Source organism: Jaculus jaculus, chromosome 14 (assembly GCF_020740685.1).
Source record: "Jaculus jaculus isolate mJacJac1 chromosome 14, mJacJac1.mat.Y.cur, whole genome shotgun sequence".
In the NCBI taxonomy this organism is placed as follows: domain Eukaryota; kingdom Metazoa; phylum Chordata; class Mammalia; order Rodentia; family Dipodidae; genus Jaculus; species Jaculus jaculus.
In genome coordinates this window covers 12,517,948-12,543,419 of record NC_059115.1, presented here as the reverse complement: position 1 = coordinate 12,543,419, position 25,472 = coordinate 12,517,948, and the positions used below count along the sequence as shown (strand labels likewise).

At 41.4% G+C, this 25,472-nt stretch overlaps 1 protein-coding gene and 1 pseudogene across 1 annotated transcript; one reads left to right on the top strand and one right to left on the bottom strand.

The window, feature by feature from the left end:
- Positions 1–6,520: 6,520 nt before the first annotated feature.
- On the bottom strand, positions 6,521–24,610 carry Zim2 (zinc finger imprinted 2). The gene is made up of 6 exons (XM_045133314.1): positions 24,181–24,610; positions 21,927–22,340; positions 19,549–19,643; positions 11,993–12,128; positions 9,858–9,950; positions 6,521–7,284 (listed from the first exon to the last, which is right to left on the bottom strand). The coding sequence occupies exons 1-6, from the start codon at positions 24,608–24,610 to the stop codon at positions 6,521–6,523; spliced, it is 1,932 nt and encodes a 643-aa protein (XP_044989249.1).
- On the top strand, positions 15,249–15,346 carry LOC123454891 (annotated as a pseudogene).
- Positions 24,611–25,472: the final 862 nt, after the last annotated feature.

Below are 25,472 nucleotides of genomic sequence, written 5' to 3'. Positions count from 1 at the left end.
GATGTTTGGTTATTTTATAGTATCCCACAGGTCCCTCATTCTGTTGGCATGATTTTTTGAACTAGCAGTTTCTGGCCTCCTGATCAATTTCTTTTGTTGTGTCTTCCAGCTCAGAGCTTCTGTCTTCCACACGTTAGTGAGGGGTTCTAGAAAGGTTCTTATAAGCTCTATTTTTGTTTTCTGTTGTGTTGTTTTGTATAATGTCCATCCCTTTTTGAGGTATGATTTCAGTTTGAGTTCTGATTTTCTTGATGCTTGATAGAATTCATTCTTGCATTTGATCAAGTCTTCATTAAGCTTAACCAATTGGTTATTGAGACATTTGTTGACTCACCTTCAATTCATTTATATCACTTTTGAGGCTTCTAACATTTTTTGCAATTAAGTTAAGCCTATTGTTAAAAGCTGAATGCTCTAAGTGATGATTCTCCTCAATTTCATTGATGCAATTGTTAATTTTTTGGTAGTTTGCTTCAGTTCAGCAATTGTTTTGATCAGGGTCACACCAGTTGTTTTCAGTTTGGAATTGAATTTCTGCTGATTCCTCTAAGACCTAATTAGAGACTTCCCCTATGGAACTAGGCATTTTTGGTGGAAATCTCTGTTTTCTTTCTTTCTTTCTTTCTTTTTTTCATTGTGGTCTACTCATCTTAGGGAAAATTTTATTCTACTGAGGGGAAAGCAACTATTTGTCCTTGTAGGGTCCTCTGTGGGTATTCTGTTTTAAATGTGAACTAGATTTGTGTACAATGGGGGTTATAATTACAAATGTGCATATTGTGGAGCTTACAAATACATCAAAGGTACCTGTGGACCTGGGGAGGTGAGGAACGGGGAGCTTTAGCCTACTCACTCCATTTGCACATACCCTTCAGCACACAGGGATCAGGGGTTAGGGAACCAGGAGCCAGGAAGCTGTAGAGCCAGAGGCAAGAAGCCAGCTCCTATGGTGGCCTGTGTACCTGCGGGTTCATGGAAGAGGGATTTGGGTATCTAGGGGCCAATCAGGAAACCAGAACGAAAGCCTGCTTCTACAGCCCACACACAGGTCCCCAAGCAGCAGGGGTGCTGGGAGGTAGAAAGCCAGCCAGATGCTCTGGCCTGTCCACTCCATGTGTGCACCCTCCGGAGCAGGCATTCTGGGAACTGGGAACCCAGGGGCCACTCAATCAGGAAGGAGGAACAATGGGCCTGCTTCTTCAGCAAGCTCTCAGGAGCCAGGCAGCCCCCAGCCAGCAACATGGGAGCCAACCTGAACCAGGGAATCTGTGCACACCCTCCAGAGCAGGGAGAGCTGGGAGCTGGGGAGCCAGGAGCACTCAGGAAGGTGGAGCAAGGGGCCTGCTTTAGCAGCAAGCTCCCATGGTCCAAGAAGCCCCAAGCCAGCACAGAGGAACTGACCTGGAGGAGGGAAGGGGGGGGGGAGAATAAGATCTGGCCTACTCACTCCATGCGTGCAGCCTCTGGAGCAGGGGGCAGGGAATTGGGGTCCCAGGAGACCTTCATTCAGGGATGCAGAGTAAGGGCCCATCCTGTATTTTATGGCTATACTGGTATTTACTAATTATTGATGTTATCATATGTAATAATGGGGAGCCATTTTTACAAAAATCACCTAGGCAAATTTAAGAAGGGATAAAGTATATTATAAACTAAGATTTCCACAATAAACACTGCAATTTTTACACAGGGTTATATTTTGTAAGCTTGAAAAAGAAATCAGTAGCACTAAACTACATAAAAATTGAATTCAATGTCAAAAAGAAGATTTCCCAGGTCTGGAGAGATGGCTTAGCAGTTGCCTGTGAAGCCTTAGGACCCATGTTCTACTCTCTAGATCCCATGTAAGCCAGACACACAAAGGTGAGGCAAGTGTAAGTTCACACATGCCCACTAGGTAGTATAAGCGTATGGAGTTCGTTTCAGTGGCTGAGGCCCTAGCATGCTAATTCTCTCTCTCTCTCTCTCTCTCAAAAAAAAAGCCAAATTTCCAAAGAAAAATCCCAAACAAGCTAGGAAAAATGCACCATTTAGAGCCAAAATGAAAACAGATAATCATTATCTTTATTCTACAAACATAATCTTCAAAATAAAAGACATTAAAGACAGTATGGAAGAGATAACAGAGAAAACACAATGGCTATTAAGCTTCACAGAACAAATTTAACCTCCTTAAAATATCAAATGAATACAATCAAATTAGGTATCTTTCCCATGTTAACAAGTTGAAAAATATTCTTATTACATAATGTTGAAAGTTATAAAATGTCAAATTGATATAATGCTTTCTCAAAGAACCTGAATATATCAAGAACCTTAGAGCAAATACACAATTTCTGACCCAGTAATTCCTCTTTGCCAAAATCTATGTTAAGGAAACAATTTTAAATTTGGAAAAACATGTAAGTACCAAAATGTTCCTTCTAGTATCATTTATAATTAAGAAAAGCCAGAACCAAATTAAACACCCAATCAACAGAAGAATGACCTTACATATAAAGTGCTAGGTGTGCTAATGATGGACAAGGTGTGATGAGAGTAGTTTTGTAGTATGTAACACTATGTAGAAAATTAAAATATGCTGTTGCATGGAATTATGATTATAAACACATTCAACTAGGTAACAGTCACAGAGCTTTAAAAAGGGGGGGGGGTAGCAGGAAGAATAGAAACAGATCTCAAAAAATATATTTTCTAACTATTTCCCAGAAGCCACTACTTTCATAAATCTGGTACTTTGGAATTATAACAAAACAAACCAAAATGCTGATGGTATTCATGATTTTTGTTTTGGGAGCAGAAGGAAGACAAATCAATCTTTCATAAAGACATTGCCTCTTAATGAACAGATAGTCAAAAAGATAAAGGGGGCTGAGGGGAGGGGAACACAAAAGGTAACAGGAGGGGATGCTGATCAAAATACATTGTGTACATGTATGAAAATGGTCAATAATTTTTTCAATTTCCACTTGAAAAGGAATTTGTCCAAATCAAGAAAAAATCATGACACAATGTAGAGAGAGAAGGGGTCTGCACCAATTGTTTATAAATGTGTGTCTGTAAAAAAGCATGCGTGAGCACAGAATCACATTTGTGGCTAATAAAATATGTAGTTGAGGGATTTACAGTTGGCGTTGGCAAGGTGTTTTTTGCTTTGTTTTAGGTTAGAATATCCAGCGCTGGCAGACTTATTTAAAGATAACACCATTTATACCAAGGGTGGGGAAGACATTTCTTTGCAAATACAAACTGGGTCAAAAGATGCATAATTGCTTTATAGTTCTTTATACAAACTGTATGCCTGTGGTATTAAGAGTTTTGAAAAGGATCCTGAGCCGGTCCTCAAGTTCAGTGGGATCACTGAAAATACAACTGGCCTGCCAACACCTCTCCTGACTCAGGACATTTCTTCAGAGCCCTGCCCATGCCTTTCCTGGGCACTACAAATGTCATAGCTCCTCCAGGAAAATGTGGAAATGTGTATCACAGTAAATAGATATCCTAGTAAATTATTTTTAAATGTATCCTAGGAAAACAATTCTAAGTGTTGTACTTTATCTTCTGTGAATCAATGTGTATAATTAGTCATTAGGTATTTCCATTAAAAAGTGAGGATAAAAAGTTTTGTGGTAGGTATATTACTTTCCATGTGCAGAATATTGAAATATTTGAGTATAGTTATGATATCCAACACTGTAGTTGTTTACTGTCACTAATAAAACACTTTAACGATTAAAACCACGATACAAAAGTATTACTTAGTACTAGCTATTGGTTATTGAGTGGCAACAAACAGGCACTCTGGGCTTTAATGGTTTGGGGGAGACGGGTGGTACTGTCAAGAGTGAATTTCTTGCCTCACTAAGAAAATGAGGTTCAGTCAGCTTCTAAGGAATGACTAAGATATGACCTCAGACCTGCCTGGCTCCAAAACCCACTCTTTCTCCTTTCTCTGCCAACAGCCTCTTGTACCTGTGAACACAGCTACATTCTTGGGCTTGTACTAGTTGAAAACACAGGACTACCAGAAAGTTTACTGACATGGTTTTACAATGTTTTTCTTCAATATTCTTACTACTACTTTACTGGTAAGATTACATTACAACCAGTCTCTTTCCAGGCCTTACTGTGAATCCTATTATTTGCTGAGATGGATTCAGAGGTCAAACTCTTTAAGGACACAGGGAAGTGTGGAGAAGAATGCAATGGTTTTAGCTGTCCAACACACAAAAAAAGGTATCATAATACTTAGTGTCCCTGACTGTATGAAGCTACTAGAAGAAGCTCCTAGAAATTCTATAGCTGAGAATTTCCCCTTAGGAAACCAACTCAAAATGAGAAAACTGAGGGCTGGAGAGATGGCTTAGTGGTTAAGTGCTTGCCTGTGAAGCCTAAGGACCCCCGGGTTCCCTAGGTCCCACGTCAGCCAGATGCACAAGGGGGCGCACGCGTCTGGAGTTCGTTTGCAGAGGCTAGAAGCCCTGGCTCGCCCATTCTCTCTCTCTCTCTCTCTCTCCGTCTGTCTTTCTCTCTGTCACTCTCAAATAAATAAATAAAAAATGAACAAAAAATAAAAAATATTTTTTAAAAAATGAGCAAACTGAAAAGTAAAATACTTTAAAATAAGGTAAAGGAGAGAAAAATAACTGTAACAGTAAGCACGTGTAAGAATATTACAACCAACCCATTTCCAACCCTGGAAAAGTGGGTGAAACATGTCAGGCCGTGTCCATGCAGCCAAGTTCTTAAGACAGCCCTGAAAAAATGGAACTATGGGAGGGGTCTATGCTATGTGAGACTGAAAGTTACAGCCTTTGAAACAGTGCTTCATTATATTAAAAAAAAAAAAAACAAAAACTTTTTCATTTCTCTCTTCTTTTTCTGAGATATGGTCAGTCTCTCTCTAGGCTCAGGCTGACCTGGAATTCATACTGCAGTCTCAGGCTGGCCTCAAACTCAGAGATCTTCCTACCTCAGCCTCCCAAGTGCTGGGATTAAAGGTGTGCACCACCACGTCTGGCGTTTTTTTTTTGTTTTTTGGGTTTTTTTTTTGGTTTTTATAAATAACTATATATTTATAATATGTAAGAAAAATGCCTGGGCACAAATTTTAGCACTAAGTATATCTGGACAGAGAAATACAAAAAAATTAACAATAAACCTACCTATTTCTAGTACTTTTCAAGAAAATATGTATGTCGTATCTTCACACAAAAAATGTAAACCATGAGTGTTTCTGTATTTTAAAACACCAATGGCATTTGTGACACAAAAGGGGCACAGAAGGGGAGGTAGTCTAGGAAGAGGCTTCCATAATCTCACTAATGAAGGCTTCTCAAGACACCTGCAGCTCTGGTCAACATCCTACACCCAACTCCTCAAGGATTACCCAACCTCTTTATTCATGTGTCTGAAGTCTAAACTAAGGTGACAGGAACCAGTGGGGTTGGGAGTTGAGCTCAGCAGAAGAGCATTTGGCTAGCAATCACAAAGCCTTGGGTTCAGGCCTCAGCACGTGGGGGAAAAAAAAATCACAAAAAGAAACAAACATAGCTAGGCCCAGGCCCAGGCCCAGCCATGCTGCAAAATTAAGACAAGGAGAGGACTGTGTGGTGAAGATTCTAACACATCTTGTTTGTTTTAGATGTAATGACTTTACAGTACATAATTGTAGGTCCACCTTACAACAAAACAACTGGCCTGAGAGAAAAAGCAAAGCAGCAAATAAAGAACGGCAACACTACTTTCAATACCATAACGAAAAGTATATAAAAAAGGATTTTAGTGCAAGTCAGGGCTTAACTCTAAAGTGTGAAGCAAGCCTATCACAAAAATAAGAATTTAGTGATGGTACCCTAAGTGCTATAAAAAGCAGAAACAAGGCTTTTTCACAGAGGGCTGTTTCAATGGGGAGGAGAAGATAAGAAACCACAAATCCTGCAGTCACTGCCAAAAGGCAGCCACTTGAGTAACTGCAAGACTTAGCAAAAAAATACTTCCCTCAAACCATTTCTCAAATGCCTTCACCTAATACTAAAGTATGAACAAAATGGCTCTAAGAACTGCACCTAGAAAGCTTTGTGAACCCCTGAAACTGCAAATGTCCTCCTGAGGTACTGTGAAATGGCATTGGGAGTACTAAGGAAGAACGAGGCTGAACTTTACTCAAAGGATGTGGCAGAGATTTATGAACCTGAGTTCAGTACCTTATAACCTTGGTCAAATCTGGAAAGTTGCGAGTTTTAAGCTTGCTTCATCTACAAAATGGGATAAACATCGGAACTAGATACCGGGTTGCCTCCATTGATGGATAGAATAAAACTGCATTTTATTTAGTATAGGTAACTATGTAAGTATAGGGAACACACTACCCTGAGTTTTTAAAACAATAAACAATGTTTTACGTGGGAAGACCAAAGGCCTTTTCAAAGTCAAGACACTCAAAAGGTCTCTCTCTATGGGATGAAGCCAAACGGTAAGAAAAGCATGTTCTCTGAAAGCTTTTCAACAGTAATTGGACTCAGTTGGTCTCTTGGGAATGCAGTTGATAATGCTGAGTGAGGTACGAGGGTAGGCTAAAACATTTCCCACACAGCCGACACTGGTAAGGCCTCTTGTGAGCGTGAGTGCGATAGTGATGAATGAGATATGAACTGTTACCAAAAACTTTACCACAGTCACAGCACTGGCAGGCTCTCTCCCCCACATAGTCATGTTTCCGCTGATAGCGAACTGAGTATGTTTTGCGAGGTAACTGAGGGGGAAGGGACTCAGCCACCTGATGGGCTTTGAGATGCTGAACAAGATGCACATCCTGAACAAAAGCTTTGCCACACTTCAAACATTCATGGCCATCCTCCTGAAGGTTAGTGCTTACACGACCGCAGATGGCTACTCCACGTGGGACGGAAGGGTTTCTACGCATATTAGCCCCCGAGCACTTCTTACCAGAATGAATCCTTAGGTGTTTGTTGAGGTGCGGCATGAGAAAGAAGCCTTTATCACACAGATGACATCTAAAGGGCCTCTTCCCAGTATGGAAAGACTCATGCTTCCTAAGGCCTACTTCACTAGTAAAGACTCTGTTGCAAACTTTGCATATGAGATATGGTAGCTGAAACCTGTTACTAATGTCAAACATAGTACCCTCCTGGGGATCATTTTCTGGAAGATTCTCTGACAGACTGGTAAGATCAGAGCTTCTTTCAACTCCATCACTGCCAAGGCTTCCCTCCTGCTGCTGGTTTTCCTGGTGCAATTCCAATGGATCGTCAGAAGGTTCACCTACAGACACACCACAAGTGACTATTAGCCGACCCTCCATTCCTGCACCTACAAATGACTTGTCTATAGACAGGCTTTGCTCTAGGCCTGGTTTCTTGGGTTTTCTTCCTGAGCTAAAAAAAGAATTACGAAAGTTCCTTTCTTCTTTTTACTCAGAGAGACACATCATTGAGTGGAAATAGAAGAAAGGCACCAAAGATAAGGGAAATGGTCTCATGGTACTGTGGGTCTGGGAATGAACTTCAGAACCAAGTCAAGAAAGGATGGAAATGACAGTAGGAAAACGAAAGAGTGAGGAAGGGGGAAAAGACCATACTGGGGGAATTCATGCTGACAAAATGCCAGAAGCATGGGGTGGGAAGGAAACCAGGAAGTGAGGGCACTGGAATTTGTCACTTTTTTCCAAAGTTGGCTTTGGTAATCAGTAGTATTTTGAAATGCTATTGGCTTTCACCACTAAGGGGCGCCCTTGTCACATCAACATGAGAAATACTATACAATACAGGTCATGCACATTTCATTCCTGTGGGGTTTCTGAACCTTTAATATGACCTCCAAACGCAAAAAAACAAAAAAATAAAAGAAGGACAAACTGCAGTGGTGCTCAGGCACCAAGGGCTCCTACTGCCATGGCTTCTCAGGAGCACAGGGGAAATGGGAACGCAGCAGTCAACAACCTCTTGCTCATCAGAAAACAAAAGGGTTCTAACTCTTCTTGGATTCCAGTCTCTCATTTCACTCAGCCGACACTGCCAAACTAGTAATTTCATTCAATTCAGCATAAAATGTCCATTTCATGCAAGATATCATCTAACAAGGTGGTCATGAGAAATGTGAACAAAGGACTCCAGACTAAAATGGGCACAGGGGCAGAGGCAGGGGACCTGGACGATGAAAACATGAGTGGAGAAGGTGACAGGTGGATTCAGTAAGCGGTAAAATGGGGGAGGCAAGGTTAGAAAAGATATAGGCTGTAAACACATTGTCCCAGGGAGCCAGAATACAAAAGTTTTAGTTGGAAGAATCATAGTCAATGAAATGTGGAAGTACGTTTTGGGTCAGAATGAGAAGAACTGAAAGATTTTGTTTCAAGTGTGGATTGTGGGGTCTGCCGTGGCTCAGAGGATTAAAGCAAGCGCTTGCTATACAAGCATGAGTACAGGGATCAGAACCCCAGCAACCCAAGTAGAAACCCAGACGCTGCAGCAGGCATTCAGAATCCCAGCCACACCTGCAGGTAAGAAAGGAAGGAGAAAAAGATTCTCAGAAGCCTGGAGTCAGCCAGCCTGGCAAAAAAACTGTCATGAATATGAGATCTGTCTCAAAAGAGGTGAAAGGCGAGGGCCAAGCCCCAGAAGTTGTTCTCTGATGCACACAGTGGCAGGCACGGAGCCCACACTCACACACACACACACACACATGCGTGATACAGAAAAATAAAATGTGGGTTTTTTTTCTTTCTCTTGAGGTTGGTTAAAAAAAAAAAAAAACTGGTCAAAAATTTGAGCTTTGTAAAGACAATACTCTTGGTGGGAAAAAGCCAAGGAAATGAAGCATAAAAGTGTGGTTTGGAAAAGACAATGATGAATAAGGGATTGTATCCTAAGAGACACTCAAAATATATGAGCAGAATATAGCTGGGGCAGCAGAGCCCAGATACAGCTGAGAAAGCGAGCCAGGATATAGCTTAGGGAATTATCATCATGAGTCAGCTGTATTAGGAAATGATTTTTGAAGGGGAAACTGAAGAATGGAAGAACAAAAGATAACCCAGTCCTTACAATATCCACTACTTCAGCATGTTCACCAGTTCTTCTTTCAAAGGACATTTAAAGCTGACCTCTTTTCCACACAGCACCAGCCTCCACCATAAACCTGATGAACTTCAATACCAGTGGCAGAGAGAAATGGTATTACACCAAGGTTTTATGTTATCTCAGTTAGAGAGGTCATACTGATGATTCTAGCTTCAAGGAGAATGACATAAATGAATGGTGAAGTTGAAACTCTAGAGGAAACAAAAAGCTGTCCTTAGCTGGATGTGGTAGTTCATGCCTTTAATCCCAGCACTTGGGAGGCAGAGATAGGAGTATCACCATGAGTCTGAAGCCAGCCTGAGACTACAGAGGGAATTCCAGGTCAGCCTGGGCTACAGTGAGACCCTACCTCAAAAAACAAAACACAAGCCGGGCGTGGTGGCGCACGCCTTTAATCCCAGCACTCGGGAGGCAGAGGTAGGAGGATCGCCGAGAGTTCGAGGCCACCCTGAGACTACATAGTGAATTCCAGGTCAGCCTGAGCCAGAGTGAGACCCTAACTCGAAAAACCAAAAAAAAAAAAAACAAAAAAAAAAAAAAAAACAAAACACAAAACAAAACAAAACAAAAAGCTGTCCTCCCTGGAGCTGGTTGGTAGACAAACAAATGAACTTCAAGGGGATGAAAGGAGGTACTGAGGACAGAAAGCTCCTGCTTGACCTGGGCAAGCTGTGGTGGATGCTCTGTGACGAGCATGTCCTAAACCCCCTTCTGACTCACTGGGCGGGGTGTTGCCTTCCTGAGATTCCCACTCACTTTTCCACATTACTGCCTTGCTGTCCTCTTCCTCCATTGCGCCAGGCTTTTCTTCCAGGCATGAGATGATGTTAGGTTTCAAAGATTGGTACTCTATTGAAAAAGGAAGAAGACTCATCATTTGGGGGTTCAGTAAATCCAGATCCTGGATCCTGAACTGGAATAATAAAAAATGGTGCAAAGTTTCACAGGAATGAAATGATGCGTGTTAAACGTGCTTCTCAGTGACTCCCCGGCTCCTGGCAATCCCCCACCTGCCCTGCAGACACCTGGCAATGTGTGCAGAGATATCTTTTGTTGTCATGACTGTGGGAGAGAAGGAGGTGCTCCTGGCATTGAGCTGGTGGAGACAAACATCAGTAATGCACAACTTATTGGTCCCCATATATTGACAGTGCAAAGGCTGAAAACCTCTGCTGTTAGGAGAAAACTGGGGAGGACTGAGAGTAAGTAGTGTGCTGAGCTCCAAATCTGGCTTAGATATTTGGCTTGTTTTCCTCCTGTAACAGTTTCCATTTCCCTTGCCTTCTCCTCCCCTTAGATCCTTTTCCCCCAATTTCTGCCACCTAATTATTTACATGTTATTTGTCTATTCCCACTCAAATGAAGAATCCAAGGTAACAGGAATTCTCAGTTGTTTTGTAGCCCTAATATATTATGCCAGGCCAGGCATTGTGTGACTTCATGATGAGTAAGCAACTGTCACATTTTTGGTGTATCTAGATTATATTTGTAGTAGTTCTTAGTATTTATTTTTCTACTTTACATCACCTTCCTTTTTAACTTGAGTATGTTTAGTTAAATGGAAGCGTTATAGCAATCCTACAAAAGGAAACCCATGCCACTCGCAAGAAGTTGAGGTAATAAAATAACAGAGGCAACAGTAACTAAGGTTATTGAGTACAACTAGCATTTTCTGTCCGAGTCTCAGGCCTCCAGTATGCTCTCCTTGTTAAAACTGCAAGATAACAAGGTGTAGACACACATTAGGACCAAATTGAGAGCAACCTGATGGAGTAAGGAGGTTTAAACAAACTCAGAACAAGAGCATATTTCAGGCAGCACACCAGAACTTCTGAGCCAGCATCATTTGTAGGTCAGGTTTCTGCTTTCAATAGTAATTTAACTCTTTCATGGTTTACTTTCAGTTTTCCATATTTAACATGGCAACAATAATACCAAGGGGTAAAAGCCCTCTCATAGGATTAGTATGGTGACTACAGGAATCTTAAACAAAAAGTGCTCAGACCTGAGCCTGACACATACTGAGAGCTCAATAATGTTAGCTATCTTATGATTAACAGTGTATTTGAAATTAAAACTTTTCCTTGGTATCTTTTTTATAACACTTTCCAAGGCTCAGGGACCAGTGCAGAAGAGGTAATAGAAAGGATGTAAGAGACAAAAGAAAGGATGTAAGTAAGAGACAAACGGGGAGCTGGGCGTGGTGGCGCACGCCTTTAATCCTATCACTCAGGAGGCAGAGGTAGAAGAATTACCATGAGTTTGAGGCCACCCTGAGATAGCACAGTGAATTCCAGGTCACCCTAGGCTAGACGGAGACCCTACCTCAAAAGACCAAAAATAAATAAATAAATAGAGAGACACAAAAGGGAACAGTACACACAAAGTGGCTGCCACATTCCTGACCTGCACAAGATGAAGGTAATAAAACATGATGACATTAGGGGGCTGGAGAGATGACTCTGCAGTTAAGGAGTTTGCCTGCAAAGCCTAAGGGCCTAGGTTCAATTCTCCAGTACACACATAAGGCAGGTGCACAAAGTGGCATCTGTAGTCCATTTGCAGTAGCTTGAGGCCCTGGCATGCCTCTTCTCTCTCAAAACGAATAAGTAAAATATAAAAAATGATGGCATCAAAAGAGAAGAGGGACTAGTTGGAAAGAAGAAGGGTCCAGTGGAGGGGGATGATGAGGAGGAACAAAGGAGGATAACGGGAGGGGATTGTGATCTGGGCACACTGTGTATATGCATGAATGGATGGAGGTTGTTAGGATAAAATAAAATATTTTTTCTAAACTAGGCTGAAAGTCATCAAGATGGTGGACCACCATGACTGATGGGAGGAAAGAAGAGCTGAGCAGCACGGACATAGTATGGAGAGAGGACACTTACCTACAGAGACCAGGTTCTCATAATTCTGTGGCATCACCACCCAGTATGGGTTCTTCTGAGGAGCACTGTGGCAACCCAACTCCTCAGGCTTGAAGTCCACAGCCACATCCTCAAAGTTCTCAAGTGCAGAAATTACCTTAGAAGCAGAGGCAGAACCTAATGAGAGAAGACTCAACACCCAAAAGCCACTCAGCAGAATGTCTCTTTTTAAGGTTTAGAGAGACTTTATTAGATTAAGAGAAGGAAGTACAAACAGCTAGCTCCTCCACGAGGGAGATGAGAGAGGGTAAAAGCTTGTCCTGTGACCCGAATCAGGGTCATTTATAGATGTCTTAAAAATATGTTTATCTACTTGCAAATAGAGAAAGATAGAAGACAGAGAAAAATGGGTGTGCTAGGGTCTCCAACCACTGCAAGCAGACTGTAGATACCTGTGCCACTTTGTGCATCTGGCTTTACATGGGTACTGGGGAATTTTACTCAGGCCATTAGGCTCTTCAGGCAAGTGCCTTAACCAGTGAGCCATCTGTCCAACCCCCAGAATGCCTTTAAGTACTGTAGCCTTGGGGCCACAGGGACCTAGCATTGAACCTTTCTTTGTCTGGCTGTCTGAAAGAAGTGAGAACAGTTATGAGACAATTCTTTTTTTTTTTTTTAATTCTTTTGGTTTATTTTTTATTTATTTATTTGAGAGCGACAGACAGAGTAAAAGAGGCAGAGAGAGAGAGAGAGAGAATGGGCACGCCAGGGCCTCAAGCCACTGCAAACTAATTCCAGATGCGTGCGCCCCCTTGTGCATCTGGCTAACGTGGGTCCTGGGGAATTGAGCCTCCAACTGGGATCCTTAGGCTTCACAGGCAAAAGCCACCTCTCCAGCCCAGTTATGAGACAATTCTTAATGTTAATTTCCACAGGCTTTGGTTGAGGGAACAGACTAAGAAAAGAAAGCATGAATATGAATAAATATTTAAAAGCTCAGCAGTATACCTCAGTGTCAAGTGCCAGAATTGGGTTTAAACCCTGGCTCTGGTTCTTATAAAAGCTTTGTCAATTTGAGTAAGCTGAGCCTCATGGTTTCAACTGTGAAGATCAAGTAACTGGGGTAAATATGAAAAGGTACTGAATCCCATTAATAAAGAGAAAATGCAAATAAAAGGGACAAAAACATCAGTGAAAGAGGTAAGTGTATTAGTCATATAATGGAATACTAGTTTACAAATACACTTTCAACTGAAAAAGACAAGTCTAACAACCCCAAGTATTATATAGAACATAGGCCTACAGAATCTTTCAGGATAATAAGGGAAATGTACATTAGTAAACCGTTTTGAACCCAGAATGTCTAGTCTACTCCAAGGTATAGTTCTTCATGTGAGTTGTATTTTTTTTTCATCCCCCAAAATCAGTTTTCTCTCCCATAAATGCAGTATCACCTGCATTGAGTTGTCTCTCTCTATTAACACTACCTGTATGCTTCCAAGGACATTCTTTTCTCAGAACTGTAACATGAGTACACACTCAGTAAACACTGATACCCAAAGAGTTGATAATACAATTTTGCGCAAGGAAAAAATGAACTTTTATGTTTGATTTCATCAAATTATTCAATAGTTTGGAAAAAACATGATTGAGCCATACTCTCTTTCAATTAATAAAAATATCTGGGCTTGGCTAGGGAGATGGCTCAGTGGGTAAGATTACTTGTGGCAAGCAAGAGGATCTGAGACCATCTGAGTAGAAGGCTATGCACATCTGTAACCCCAGCCCTGTGGGGAGCCGAGACCAGAGAATTGCTGGTGCTCATGAAAAACTGCAGCTCTGCATTCAGAGGGACTCCGTCTCAAAAAAACCCATGACAACCACAGAAGAGGGACACCTGACGTTCTCCCTCTGACCTCTGCATGCCTGTGAGTGGATCTGCACATACATGTTTATACCCCATGCCATGCATACTACATAATACAACATATGGAAAAAAAAATCTGGGCTATTCTAATCTGCTCATGCTTCTCAATGAACTCCGTTATCTCAAATTTTCAATTCTAAACCTGTAAGCAATACGACTTTTAGCATAAGCCACATCCAAAATATTGTATGGGACACACTGTAGCTAATTTTGTTATTGTTTAGCTGAAATTCAAATTTAACTGTAGGTTTTCTGTATTTTTATTTGCTAAATGTGGTCAGCCTAAATCAAAATAATAGCACTGTGAGAAAGATAGCAAGTGGTTAGGGATGTAGACTCCCAAGCTAGACTGCCTGAGTTCATGTACCCAATGTACCACTTAGCCTTCAGAATACTACTGACTCTTTCTCCCTCCACCCTCATATATAAACATGGCTGCTGTTACCTGCACAAGGACTGCAGAATATTGGGCCCATTGACAGTGGAGGGATGTGGGAGGGGAAAACACAGAAGGGTGGCATGAAAATTTTTAATTAAGTTTTTTGTTTTAATAAAAACTTTCTTGTGAGTATAATGCAACAGTCCTCAACAGAGTATTAGCAAACTGAATATAGTAATATATTTAAAAGGAGAATATATCAGGATTTATCCCAGGAATCAACAGGTAGTTCAACATTTCACTAATATGCTAAAAATAAAAACAATAGGATACTATCAATTTATGCAGATAAAGAATATTCAGGGGGCTAGAGATATGGCTCCACAGTTAAAGGCACTTGTATGCAAAGCCCTGATGGCCCAGGTTCAATTCCCTGGCACCCACATAAAGCCTGGTGCACACGTATAGAGTTCCTTTACAGTGGCAAAAGGCCCTAGTGCAGCCATACTTATTCTATCTCTCCTCTCTCTACTTGCAAATATATACAAATATTTTTAAAGAAAGAAAATTCAGAAGCCCTCAAATTAAGAAAAAGCATTCCAGAGAAAGAGGCAGGAAGAGAAAGAGAGAGACCCCCACTTATTTAAAAAAATGGGTATTATGATAGTTCAAACCATGTGGACCTTGTTTAGAATAAAATGAAGTACTCAAAAATAATTCTAGAGTGGGCTGGAGAGATGGCTTAGCAGTTAAGCGTTTGCCTGTGAAGCCTAAGGACCCCGGTTCAAGGCTCGGTTCCCCAGGTCCCACATTAACCAGATGCACAAGGGGGCGCACGCGTCTGGAGTTCGTTTGCAGAGGCTGGAAGCCCTGGTGCGCCCATTCTCTCTCCCTCTATCTGTCTTTCTCTCTGTGTCTGTCGCTCTCACTCTCAAATAAAAAAAAAATAAAAAAAAATGAAAATAATTCAGGAGTGCTCGCTTTTACTAAAATGGGAACGATACAGAGAAGATTAGCATGGTCCCTGCGCACGGATGACACACAAATTCGTGAAGCGTTCCATATTTTTCATTCTTTTCAGCAGCACATGAAACATTCTCTAAAATAGACCATATATTAGGACACAAAGCAAATCTTAAATACAGGAAAACTAAAATAATTCCTTGCATTCTCTCTGACCACAATGGAATCAAACTACAAATCAATAGCAAGAAAGGCTACAGAGCATACACAAAATCATGGAAACTAAACAATACACTACTAAATGATGAATGGGTCAATGAAGAAATCAAGAAGGAAATCAAAAAATTTATAGTCAAGTGATAATGAGAACACAACATACCCAAATCTCTGGGACACAATAGAGGCAGTCCTAAGAGGTAAATTTATAGCTTTAAGTGCCTATATTAAGAAACTAGAAAGGTTGCAAGTAAATGACCTAATGCTTCACCTTAAAGCCTTGGAAAAAGAAGAACAAGGCAAACCAAAATTCAGTAGACAGGAAGAAATAATAAAGATTAGGGCAGAAATTAATGAAATAGAAACAAAAAAAAAAAAAAACACCAAAGAATTAATGAAACAAAGAGTTGGTTCTTTGAAAGGATAAACAAGATTGATAAACCCTTAGCAAATCTGACCAAAAGAAAGAGAGAAGAGACACAAATTAATAAAATTAGAGATGCCAGAGAAATTCAAGAAATCATAGGAACATACTATAAAAGCATATACTCCACAAAGTATGAAAATCTGAAAGAAATGGATGAGTTCCTTAATTTATATGACCTACCTAAATTAAATCAAGATGAGATTAATCACTTAAATAGACCTATAACAAACATGGAGATCCAAACAGTTATCAAAAATCTCCCAACTAAAAAAAGCCCAGGCCTAGATGGATACACTGCTGAATTTTACCAGACCTTCAAGGAAGAGCTAACACCATTGCTTCTTAAGCTTTTCCATGAACTAGAAAAAGAAGGAATTCTACCAAACTCCTTCTATGAAGCCAGCATCACCCTAATACCAAAACCAGACAAAGATAGAACAAAAAAAGAAAATTACAGACCAATCTCCCTCATGAACATAGATGCAAAAATTCTCAACAAAATATTGGCAAACAGAATACAAGAATATATCAAAAAGATCATTCACCCTGACCAAGTAGGCTTTATCCCAGAGATGCAGGGATGGTTCAATATACGCAAATCTATAAATGTAATACATTATATAAATGGGTTGAAGGACAAAAATCACATGATCATCTCATTAGACGCAGAGAAAGCGTTGGACAAAATCCAACATCCCTTCATGATAAAAGTCTACAGAGACTGGGAATAGAAGGAACGTATCTCAATATAATAAAGGCTATTTATGACAAGCCTACAGCCAACATATTACTAAATGGGGAAAAACTGAAAGCTTTTCCACTAAAATCAGGAACAAGACAAGGGGGTTCACTGTCCCCACTTTTATTTAATATAGTTCTGGAAGTCTTAGCCATAGCAATAAGGCAAGAGACACACATAAAATGGATACAAATTGGCAAGGAAGAGATCAAGTTATCATTATTTGCAGGTGACATGATTCTATATATAAAGGACCCTAAAGACTCTGCCAACAAACTGTTAGAGCTGATAAACACCTATAGCCACGTAGCAGGATACAAAATAAATACACAGAAATCAGTAGCCTTCCTATATGCTAAAAACAAACACACAGAGGATGGAATCAAAGAATGACTCCCATTCACAATTGCATCAAAAAAAATAAATAAATAAAGTACCTAGGAATAAACCTAACCAAGGAAGTAAAGAATCTCTACAATGAGCAATTTAAAACACTCAAGCAAGAAATTGCAGAATACACTAGGAAGTGGAAAAACATCCCTTGTTCCTGGTTTGGAAGAATCAATATTGTGAAAATGGCAATCTTACCAAAAGCAATCTACACATTTAATGCAATCCCCATCAAAATTCCAATGGCATTCTTCATGGAAATAGAAAAAACAATCCAAAAATTCATTTGGAATCACAAAAAGCCTCGAATATCTAAAATAATACTGAGCAACAAAAATAAGGCTGGTGTTATCACCATACCTGATTTTAACCTATACTACAGAGCCATAGTAACAAACACAGTGTGGTACTGGCACAAAAGCAGACATGTAGATCAATGGAACAGAACAGAGGATCCAGATGTAAGTCCAGGTAGCAATAGCCACCTGATACTCAATAAAAATGCCAAAAATACTCATTGGAGAAAAGACAGCCTCTTCAGCAAATGGTGTTGGGAATACTGGATATGTATCTGTAGACAGATGAAAATAGATTCTTCTCTCTTTCCATGCACAAGAATTAAGTCCAAATGGATTAAAGACCTTAACATCAGACCGGAAACTCTAAAACTGCTAGAGGAAAAAGTAGGGGAAACCCTTCTACATGTTGGTCTTGGCAAACACCTTCTGAATACGACCCCAATTGCTCAGGCAATAAAACCACAGATTAATCACTGGGACCTCATGAAATTACAAAGATTTTGCACTGCAAAGGACACTGTGAATAAAGCAAAGAGGCAACTTACAGAATGGGAAAAAATCTTCACCAGCTATATATCTGATAGAGAATTAATATCTAGGATATACAAAGAACTCAAAAACTTAACTAATAAGGAACCAAACAAGCCAATGAAAAAAATGGGCTATGGAGCTAAATAGAGGGTTCTCAAAGGAAGAAATACAAATGGCATGTAAGCATCTAAAAAAATGTTCTACATCATTAGTCATCAAGGAAATGCAGATTAAAATTACATTGAGATTCCATCTCACTCCTGTTAGATTGGCTACCACCATGAAAACAAATGATCATAAATGTTAGTGGGGATGTGGAAAAAGAGGAACTCTTCTACACTGCTGGTGGGAATGCAATCTGGTCCAGCCATTGTGGAAATCAGTGTGGAGGTTCCTAAGACAGCTAAAGACTGATCTACCATATGACCCAGCTATAGCACTCCTAGGCATATATCCTAAGGACTCATCTCATTTCCTTAGAAGTACGTGCTCAACCATGTTTATTGCTGCTTAATTTATAATAGCTTGGAAATGGAACCAGCCTAGATGTCCCTCAACTGATGAGTGGATAATGAAGATATGGCACATTTATACAATGGTTCTACTCAGCGGTAAAGAATAATGAAGTTATGAAATTTGCAGGAAAATGGATGGATCTTGAAAGGATTACACTAAGTGAGGTAACCCAGGCTCAGAAAGCCAAGCACCACACGTTCTCCCTCATATGTGGATCCTAGCTGCAGATGATTGGGCTTCTGCTTGAGAAGGAAAAAACTCAGTAGCAGAGGCCAGTAAGTTAAAAAGGAGATATAAAGGGAAGAGAAAGGAAGGGAAGAGGTTACTTAATAGGTGGGTATTGTATATATGTAAGTAGAATGATTGAGATGGGGAGGTAATATGATAAAGAATGGACTTTCAAAGGGGAAGTGGGGGGGAAGTGAGAGTATTACCATGGGATATTTTTTATAATCATGGAAATTGTTAATAAAAATTTGAAAATAAAAAAGACACATGAGTCCTAGGGCCACTTCTAGAGAAACGTCAGTAGCTACACATGATAAACCATGCCAGGGAATAACTGTCATCAAACACTTTCTTATACTGCAATGTGAAATGTTTTTAAATAATAAAACTCTATCATATGGCAATAAAATATATAATTAACACTATATAACAGAAGACACAAGTTAATAAAAACAAATATGGTCATGTATAGAAGCAAAAAAAAATAATTCAGGAAAAAAGATAATTCAGGGCTGGAGGGATGGCTTAGTGGTTAAGACATTTGCCTGCAAAGCCAAAGGACCGAGGTTTAATTCCCCAGGACCCACATTAGCCAGATGCACAAGGGGGTGCACATGTCTGGAGTTTGTTTGCAGTGGCTGGAGGCTCTGGGGCACCCATTCCATTCTCTCTCCTTTTCCCTCCCTCTTTCTGTCAAATAAATAAATAAAAATTAAAAAAGCATAATTCACAACATAGGAAGAAGGGGAAACATTCAACATGTAGATGCAACAGTGAAAAGTAAAGCAGGGGAAAAGGACCGAGTTCGAAGAAGAAAAGTTTATATAGGAAAGCCAGAGAAAGGTCATCAGTGTGATATTTGTACACTGACTTAATGGGAATGAGGTGTGATTCCATAAAGATTCAGAACTCAGGAGATACTTCCACATTCAAAAATCAAGCCACAAAAAAGCCTGGCTCACCTTGGGCTTAGTAGATGGTGAAGGCAGATTGTCCAACATCTCTGGACTTATGGTTTCTCTCTTTACTTCGATGACAGGGTTCTGAGCAGGGGCACCTAGAAGAAAGGAATCACCATGGAACTGAGTCCTTTCTGGCAGCATACCACCCTGTCCTACCATGGAAGCCAGCAGTAGTCCTGAACTTTCTATAGCAGAAGTAAGATCATACAAAACATTTCTGTACTCAGCACAGCAAGTTCCAGGGACTAGCTCTGATCATTTCCTAACTCTAAACCCTTGAATGGCTACCCAGTGGTTTCTAAGTCAAGTTGTTCACTCTGTATCTGTGGTCATTATTCTGTCAATCAAAATCACCAGGGAACCTCAGTTTCTACAATAGAAATCAAAAGAAAAAATACCTCTATCTCCAAGAGCCCTTGTAAGAATTAAGTGTTACAAATCAAAGACACACAGTAGGTAATTTCTGAAGGCAGGCTTTACTAAACCTTGTATCTTTTTCACTTACTGATCTAGAGGATAACCACAAGGCCCGTCCCAGATGTCCATAATTCCATTTCCTTTTCATCATACCCCAATTCAGCTTTCTTCCATCTCTGCCATCTCCTCCCAATTTCAGCAAAAGTTTTTAATCTTTACAATACGCACTATGTCCACTTAAGACAGTATAACCCTGTGATTAAGAGCATAGACCAGGAAGCAGTTTCTGACTAGAACAGGACTGCCAATTTAGAATAGTCAAACTGCTTGTGTGGTGGCACACACCTGTAATCCCAGTACTCAGAAAGCTACGGTAGGAGCATAGTAAAACCTGTCTCAAAAAAAAAAAAAAAAAAAAAGCCAAAGGTAATTACTTAAATTTTGTCTGTAAAATAAGAGTGATAACTATTTTACAAAGCCATAAAAAAGAGGGCTGGAGAGATGGCTTAGCTGTTACGGCACATGCCTGCAAATCCAAAGGACCCAGGTTCAATTCCCAAGGACCCACAAAAACTAGATGCACAAGGCAGTGCATGTGTTTTTAGTTCACTTGCAGTGGCTAGAAGCCCTAGTGTGCCCATTCTATCTGCCTCTCTCTCGCTCTCAAATACATAAAGACTATATATATGTGTGTGTGTGGGGGGATATATATATATATATACACATATATATATATATATATATATATCCACACACATACATACACACACATATGTATATATACTCACACATATATATATATACCCACACAAAACACATATGAATAAAATGAGTTAATGTAACAAAATATCTACAACACACTATACTAGCACTATTACTAGGAGCATCTTAAAATGTTGCAGATATACACAAGATTAGCAAATCTTTAGTTCACGATATATGCCAACAGCAATGAGCTATACAAGGATCTCATATTTGTCTTAAATTATTTACATTTTAAGTATAATTGATGATTTTGAATTTACTATCAATTCCTCAAACTGTTCTAAAAAACTGACACTAATCCAGGTGCTTCTTTTCTGTCAGTCTCTACCTTTCCCCAGATGGCTGTAATTGTTGTGTGTGTGTGTGTGTATACATGCTAAATAATCCTCTGTAGTTTTATTTACAAGCAAGCAAAGGGAGAGAGAGAGAGTTGGGTACTGCTGGAGCCTCCAGTCACTGCAAGCGCACTCCAGATACATATGCTACTCCGTGCATCTGGCTTATGTGGGGGGTACTGGTAATCAGATAATTAGGTTCTAGAGGCAAGCACCTTAACTGCTGAGCTCTTCTCCAGTTCCAGTTGTAGTATTATTTTCATTTAAAGGACTATGAGGCTTTCTTATTCTTAAAATGTTCTACTTAGTTCTAATCTAGTAACTTGAATTTCTTAATATTTTTATAGGCACAGATACAGTATCATCCTACTACAGAGAAACTTGCACATCCATGCTTATAACTTGAGTTTCTAAGAGACTGGGAGACTTTGGAAGAGGATGAACTTCCAAGACTGTAGATCTCCCACTTCATGTTCTCTTGCTTCTGGACATTTAGTCATTTGCTTGAAAGACAATTCTGTTCTTGAATGAAAAAGCTAAATAAAAATCAAATTTCACTTAAAATATTAATGCCATGGTTAATCCTAGATTTTTTTTGTAGTGTGTTATTTTGTTCTGATAATAAAGTTTTGGCAGAGTAAGGAATGTGTGCAGAGGTGGGGAACAAAATCAGTACTTCAAGACAAATACAAACATAGCAATAACCAAACCGAAAATTTGCTCCATCTCACGTGAGATTAGATAGGTTAGCCTAGATGCAGAAAATTCATTCTTTCACTCAAACAAGTTTTAATTCTACGCCTACAACATGTCAGGTATACATCAGACATCCAACAAGAGGAGAAGAAGTTTTCTCCCTACCAGTCTCATGCTTCTTCTCACATTCTGGCATCACATGTGGAACCAGTAGTCCCACCTCCATTCTGTCCCTGGGCTGTTGTGAAATCACATGGATCTTCAGCGTCTCTGGGAAGGTCGTCAGAAATCGTTCCATCACCAGTTGTTCTACTATCTCCTCCTTGGTTTCGGTCTCTGGCTGCAGCCATGGCTGGTAATATTGCTGGACTTGGCTCACAGGTTGGTAAAGACTAGGTACTAAGAAACACTGAAAATGCCTATAGTCTGGATAAGATGGTCTCAGAAAGCCTGGGTTTCTTATGTAGAGGGTTTGAGGGTCCTCTTCTTTCCCAGGGAGAACATTCGAAGCCTCTCTTGAGTGTAGCATCTTTACAGCTTTGCGGCGATGCTCTGCCAGGTAGACTGCTTCAAAACACACTGTTGTGGAAGTGAGTAGAGTTGTATCAGACAAAAAGATACCAAGACCTCAGGACCTATAGGTATTACACAGAGACTTGTAACAGCCTATGTACTTAGGATTCAATGGTGTAGAAGTGACTGGAAGGAAGATTACAAATGCTGTCTCAGTCCTGTTACCAGATCTGGAAAACACACAGGTGACTAGCAGTGTGTCAGCAACGGTATGGAAGGCAAGAGACTTGCAACTCATGCTACAGTGCACTAATTTAATAAGAAAACCTTTTTCATTCCAAAAGCATAAAATAACTGTCACACAGGATGAGAAAATATAAAATATATTCATTCTATAAGGAACACTATTTATATATAAAATATATAAATAATATAAATAATTCATGTAAGTCAGTAAGTAAAAAACAGACTGGTACCAGGGAACTGGCTCACCACATAAGAGCACTTGCTGTGCAAAGTTAAAGAGACCCGGCTAAATCATCAGCACCCATGTAAAACGCCAGGCACACTGTGTCTATCCATAACCCCTGCACTTAGGAGGGGAGGGACAAGAGGATCATGGGAGAATCCCAGTCAGCCAGCTTAGCTGACAAACTAGGCATTGCAGGTTTAACTGTCAGAAATTACCTCAGGGATATAAGGCAAAAAAGGAGGATACCCAATATGTTCTCTGGCCTCTGCACACATGCCTATAGACATGTGTATCTTCACAACCACATGCAAACATATACACACCAAAAAGATGGCAAAAGAGCAAGACAATTAGAAGATATGAACAAATATTCAATCTAAAGAGACAAGTAAGTGACCAATATACAGGAACCCAACTTCAGTCACCAAACGCACAATGTGGTAGTATTGTATACCTTTTAGGTTGTCCAAAATGAAGAAGTCAAACGATATTAAGAGTTGAAAAGGGCTGGGCAGATGGCTTAGCGGTTAAAACACTTGCCTGCCAAGCCTAAGGACGGATGTTCAACTCCCCCGAGCCCACCTAAGCCAGATGCACAAAGGTGAGGCAAGCATAAGGTCGCATATGCCCACTAGGTGGCACAAGTGTCTGGAGTTCAATTGCACTGGCTGAGGCCCTGGTGTACCAATTTGTCTCTAACACTAAAAGAGTTGACAATAAGACAGAGCCACAGCAGAAAGATATATTCATATACTGACACAGAAATGAGAATATGGGTACCTACTAAGTGAAAGAAAGGGGGAAAAAAAAAAAAACCCTGGGAGGGGATATGATGGAGAATGGAGTTCCAAAGGGAAAGTGGGGGAGGAAGGGCATTGCCATGAGATATTGTTTATAATCATGGAAGTTGTTAATAAAAAAATTAATTTTTAAAAAAAAATTTGTTTTATTTTTATTTGTTTGAGAGGGACAGACAGAAAGAAAGAGGCAGATAGAGAGAGAGAATGGGTGCGCCAGGGCCTCCAGCCACTGCAAACGAACTCCAGACACGTGCGCCCCCTTGTGCATCTATCTGGCTAACGTGGGTCCTGGAGAATCGAGCCTCGAACCGGGGTCCTCAGGCTTCACAGGCAAGGGCTTAACTGCTAAGCCATCTCTTCAGGCCTTAATTAATTAATTTTTAAAAAACTGAAAGGAAAACCACCCACATTATATTAGTCTACCTATACCTATACAAAACAAGCAAAAAAAGGAATCCGTCAAAGACAAGAGTAATGGTTAAAGAAGGCCTGGGCTTCGGGGTGAGGTGTGAGGAAGAAGGGGCTCTGTGAGGACCGGGGAGGGAGAGCGGGAGGAAGAAGAGGGGAGGAAGGAGGCCAGGTTTCTCTGAAAGGTCAAGGCCGAGGTGGAAGGCACTGAGCGGAGGACAGAGACCGGGAGAAGGAGCCAAGCTGCGAATGGTGGAGGACGAAGACCTGGACAGGAAGGGAGAGGTCAGCAGCGCAGGGTCCGGGCTGAGGTGGAGCACGCGGGGCAAGAGCAACACACAAGGAAGCGCTGAGGCGCCCAAAATGGCGGGAGGGCCAAGGTCATCGCGGAGCGGGGAAGGGCAGCAGGAAGCGCAGAGGCGGACGGAGGCGCCCAAAATGGCGGGAGGGCCAGGGCCGAGCCGAAGCCGGGCAGGGGCGAGGGTCACCGCGCAGGGCGGGGCTGAGGAGGAGGAAGGGTGCCGCAGGGCACGGGCGCGGTGGGCGTCGGAACCGGCCCGGGGCCCAGCGCGAGGCGGGCAGACCGGGGCCCCGCGGGCTGCGAGGGGCAGTGGCGGGCGGAGCTCACGCAGCCCCGGCGGGGAGAGCAGCAGCATCCCTCAGCTCCCGCGCACCTGCCCTGCCGGAGCCCGCCTCTCAGCCTGGCCCTGGGGGCCACGCTCCCTCAGCATCGCCACCAAGGTCTCCCCATCCCGCCATGACACCCCCCGACGTCCCGGCTCGTAGCTTGGCCCCTGCCGCCCGCACCTCCGGTCACCGCCTGGCCAGCTCGTTCCGCCCCCGGGGCCCAGAACCCGGGCACACGCACCTTCACGCTCCGGCCGTCCTCGCCTGACTGGGGCTCTGGGACTTCACGCCTAATGCCCAGGGACGGCGCATGCGCAGTATCGCGGTGGCGCGGTCAGCGCACGCGCCCTGTGAGCGGCTGCTCGTGCAGCCGGGGACCCTGTCGGTGCGTGGAAGGGGCGGGGCTTCCAGGGATGATGGGGATGCAGACGGAGTCCTAAAGCTAATGGCCGAGCAAGGAACTGGGCACCCTGTGACCACGAAGTTTCACACGTTAACTTACTGAAGAATTACTGCCTATTTTCAAATAAAATTTCAACATGAACTCTGAAAACGACCCCATCATGAATGCCATATCCACCATATTTTTACCCCCACAAACAAATGTAAGGTGGACCAGCTAAAATGTCCTTAAAAATATCCTTACAGTTTCCTCAGACTCTCTAACTTCATTTGCTTTTCCTTTTTTTTAAAAAATTTTATTTATTTATTTATTTGAGAGCGACAGACACAGAGAGAAAGACAGATAGAGGGAGAGAGAGAGAGAATGGGCGCGCCAGGGCTTCCAGCCTCTGCAAACGAACTCCAGACGCGTCCCCTTGTGCATCTGGCTAACGTGGGACCGCTAAGCCATCTCTCCAGCCCTGCTTTTCCTTTTTATTATCTGATGTT

What these genes read in the sequence shown, in the direction of transcription:
- Zim2 (XM_045133314.1), bottom strand. Translation starts at nt 24,610, where the DNA reads ATGCTGCTGCTCTCCCCGCCGGGGCTGCGTGAGCTCCGCCCGCCACTG. An exon ending in TGAGAACCTGGTCTCTGTAG is followed by an intron (nt 9,951 to 11,992) that starts GTAAGTGTCCTC and finishes CTTTTTCAATAG; the next exon opens with AGTACCAATCTTTGAAACCT. An exon ending in CAAGGCAGTAATGTGGAAAA is followed by an intron (nt 7,285 to 9,857) that starts GTGAGTGGGAAT and finishes GTGTGTCTGTAG; the next exon opens with GTGAACCTTCTGACGATCCA.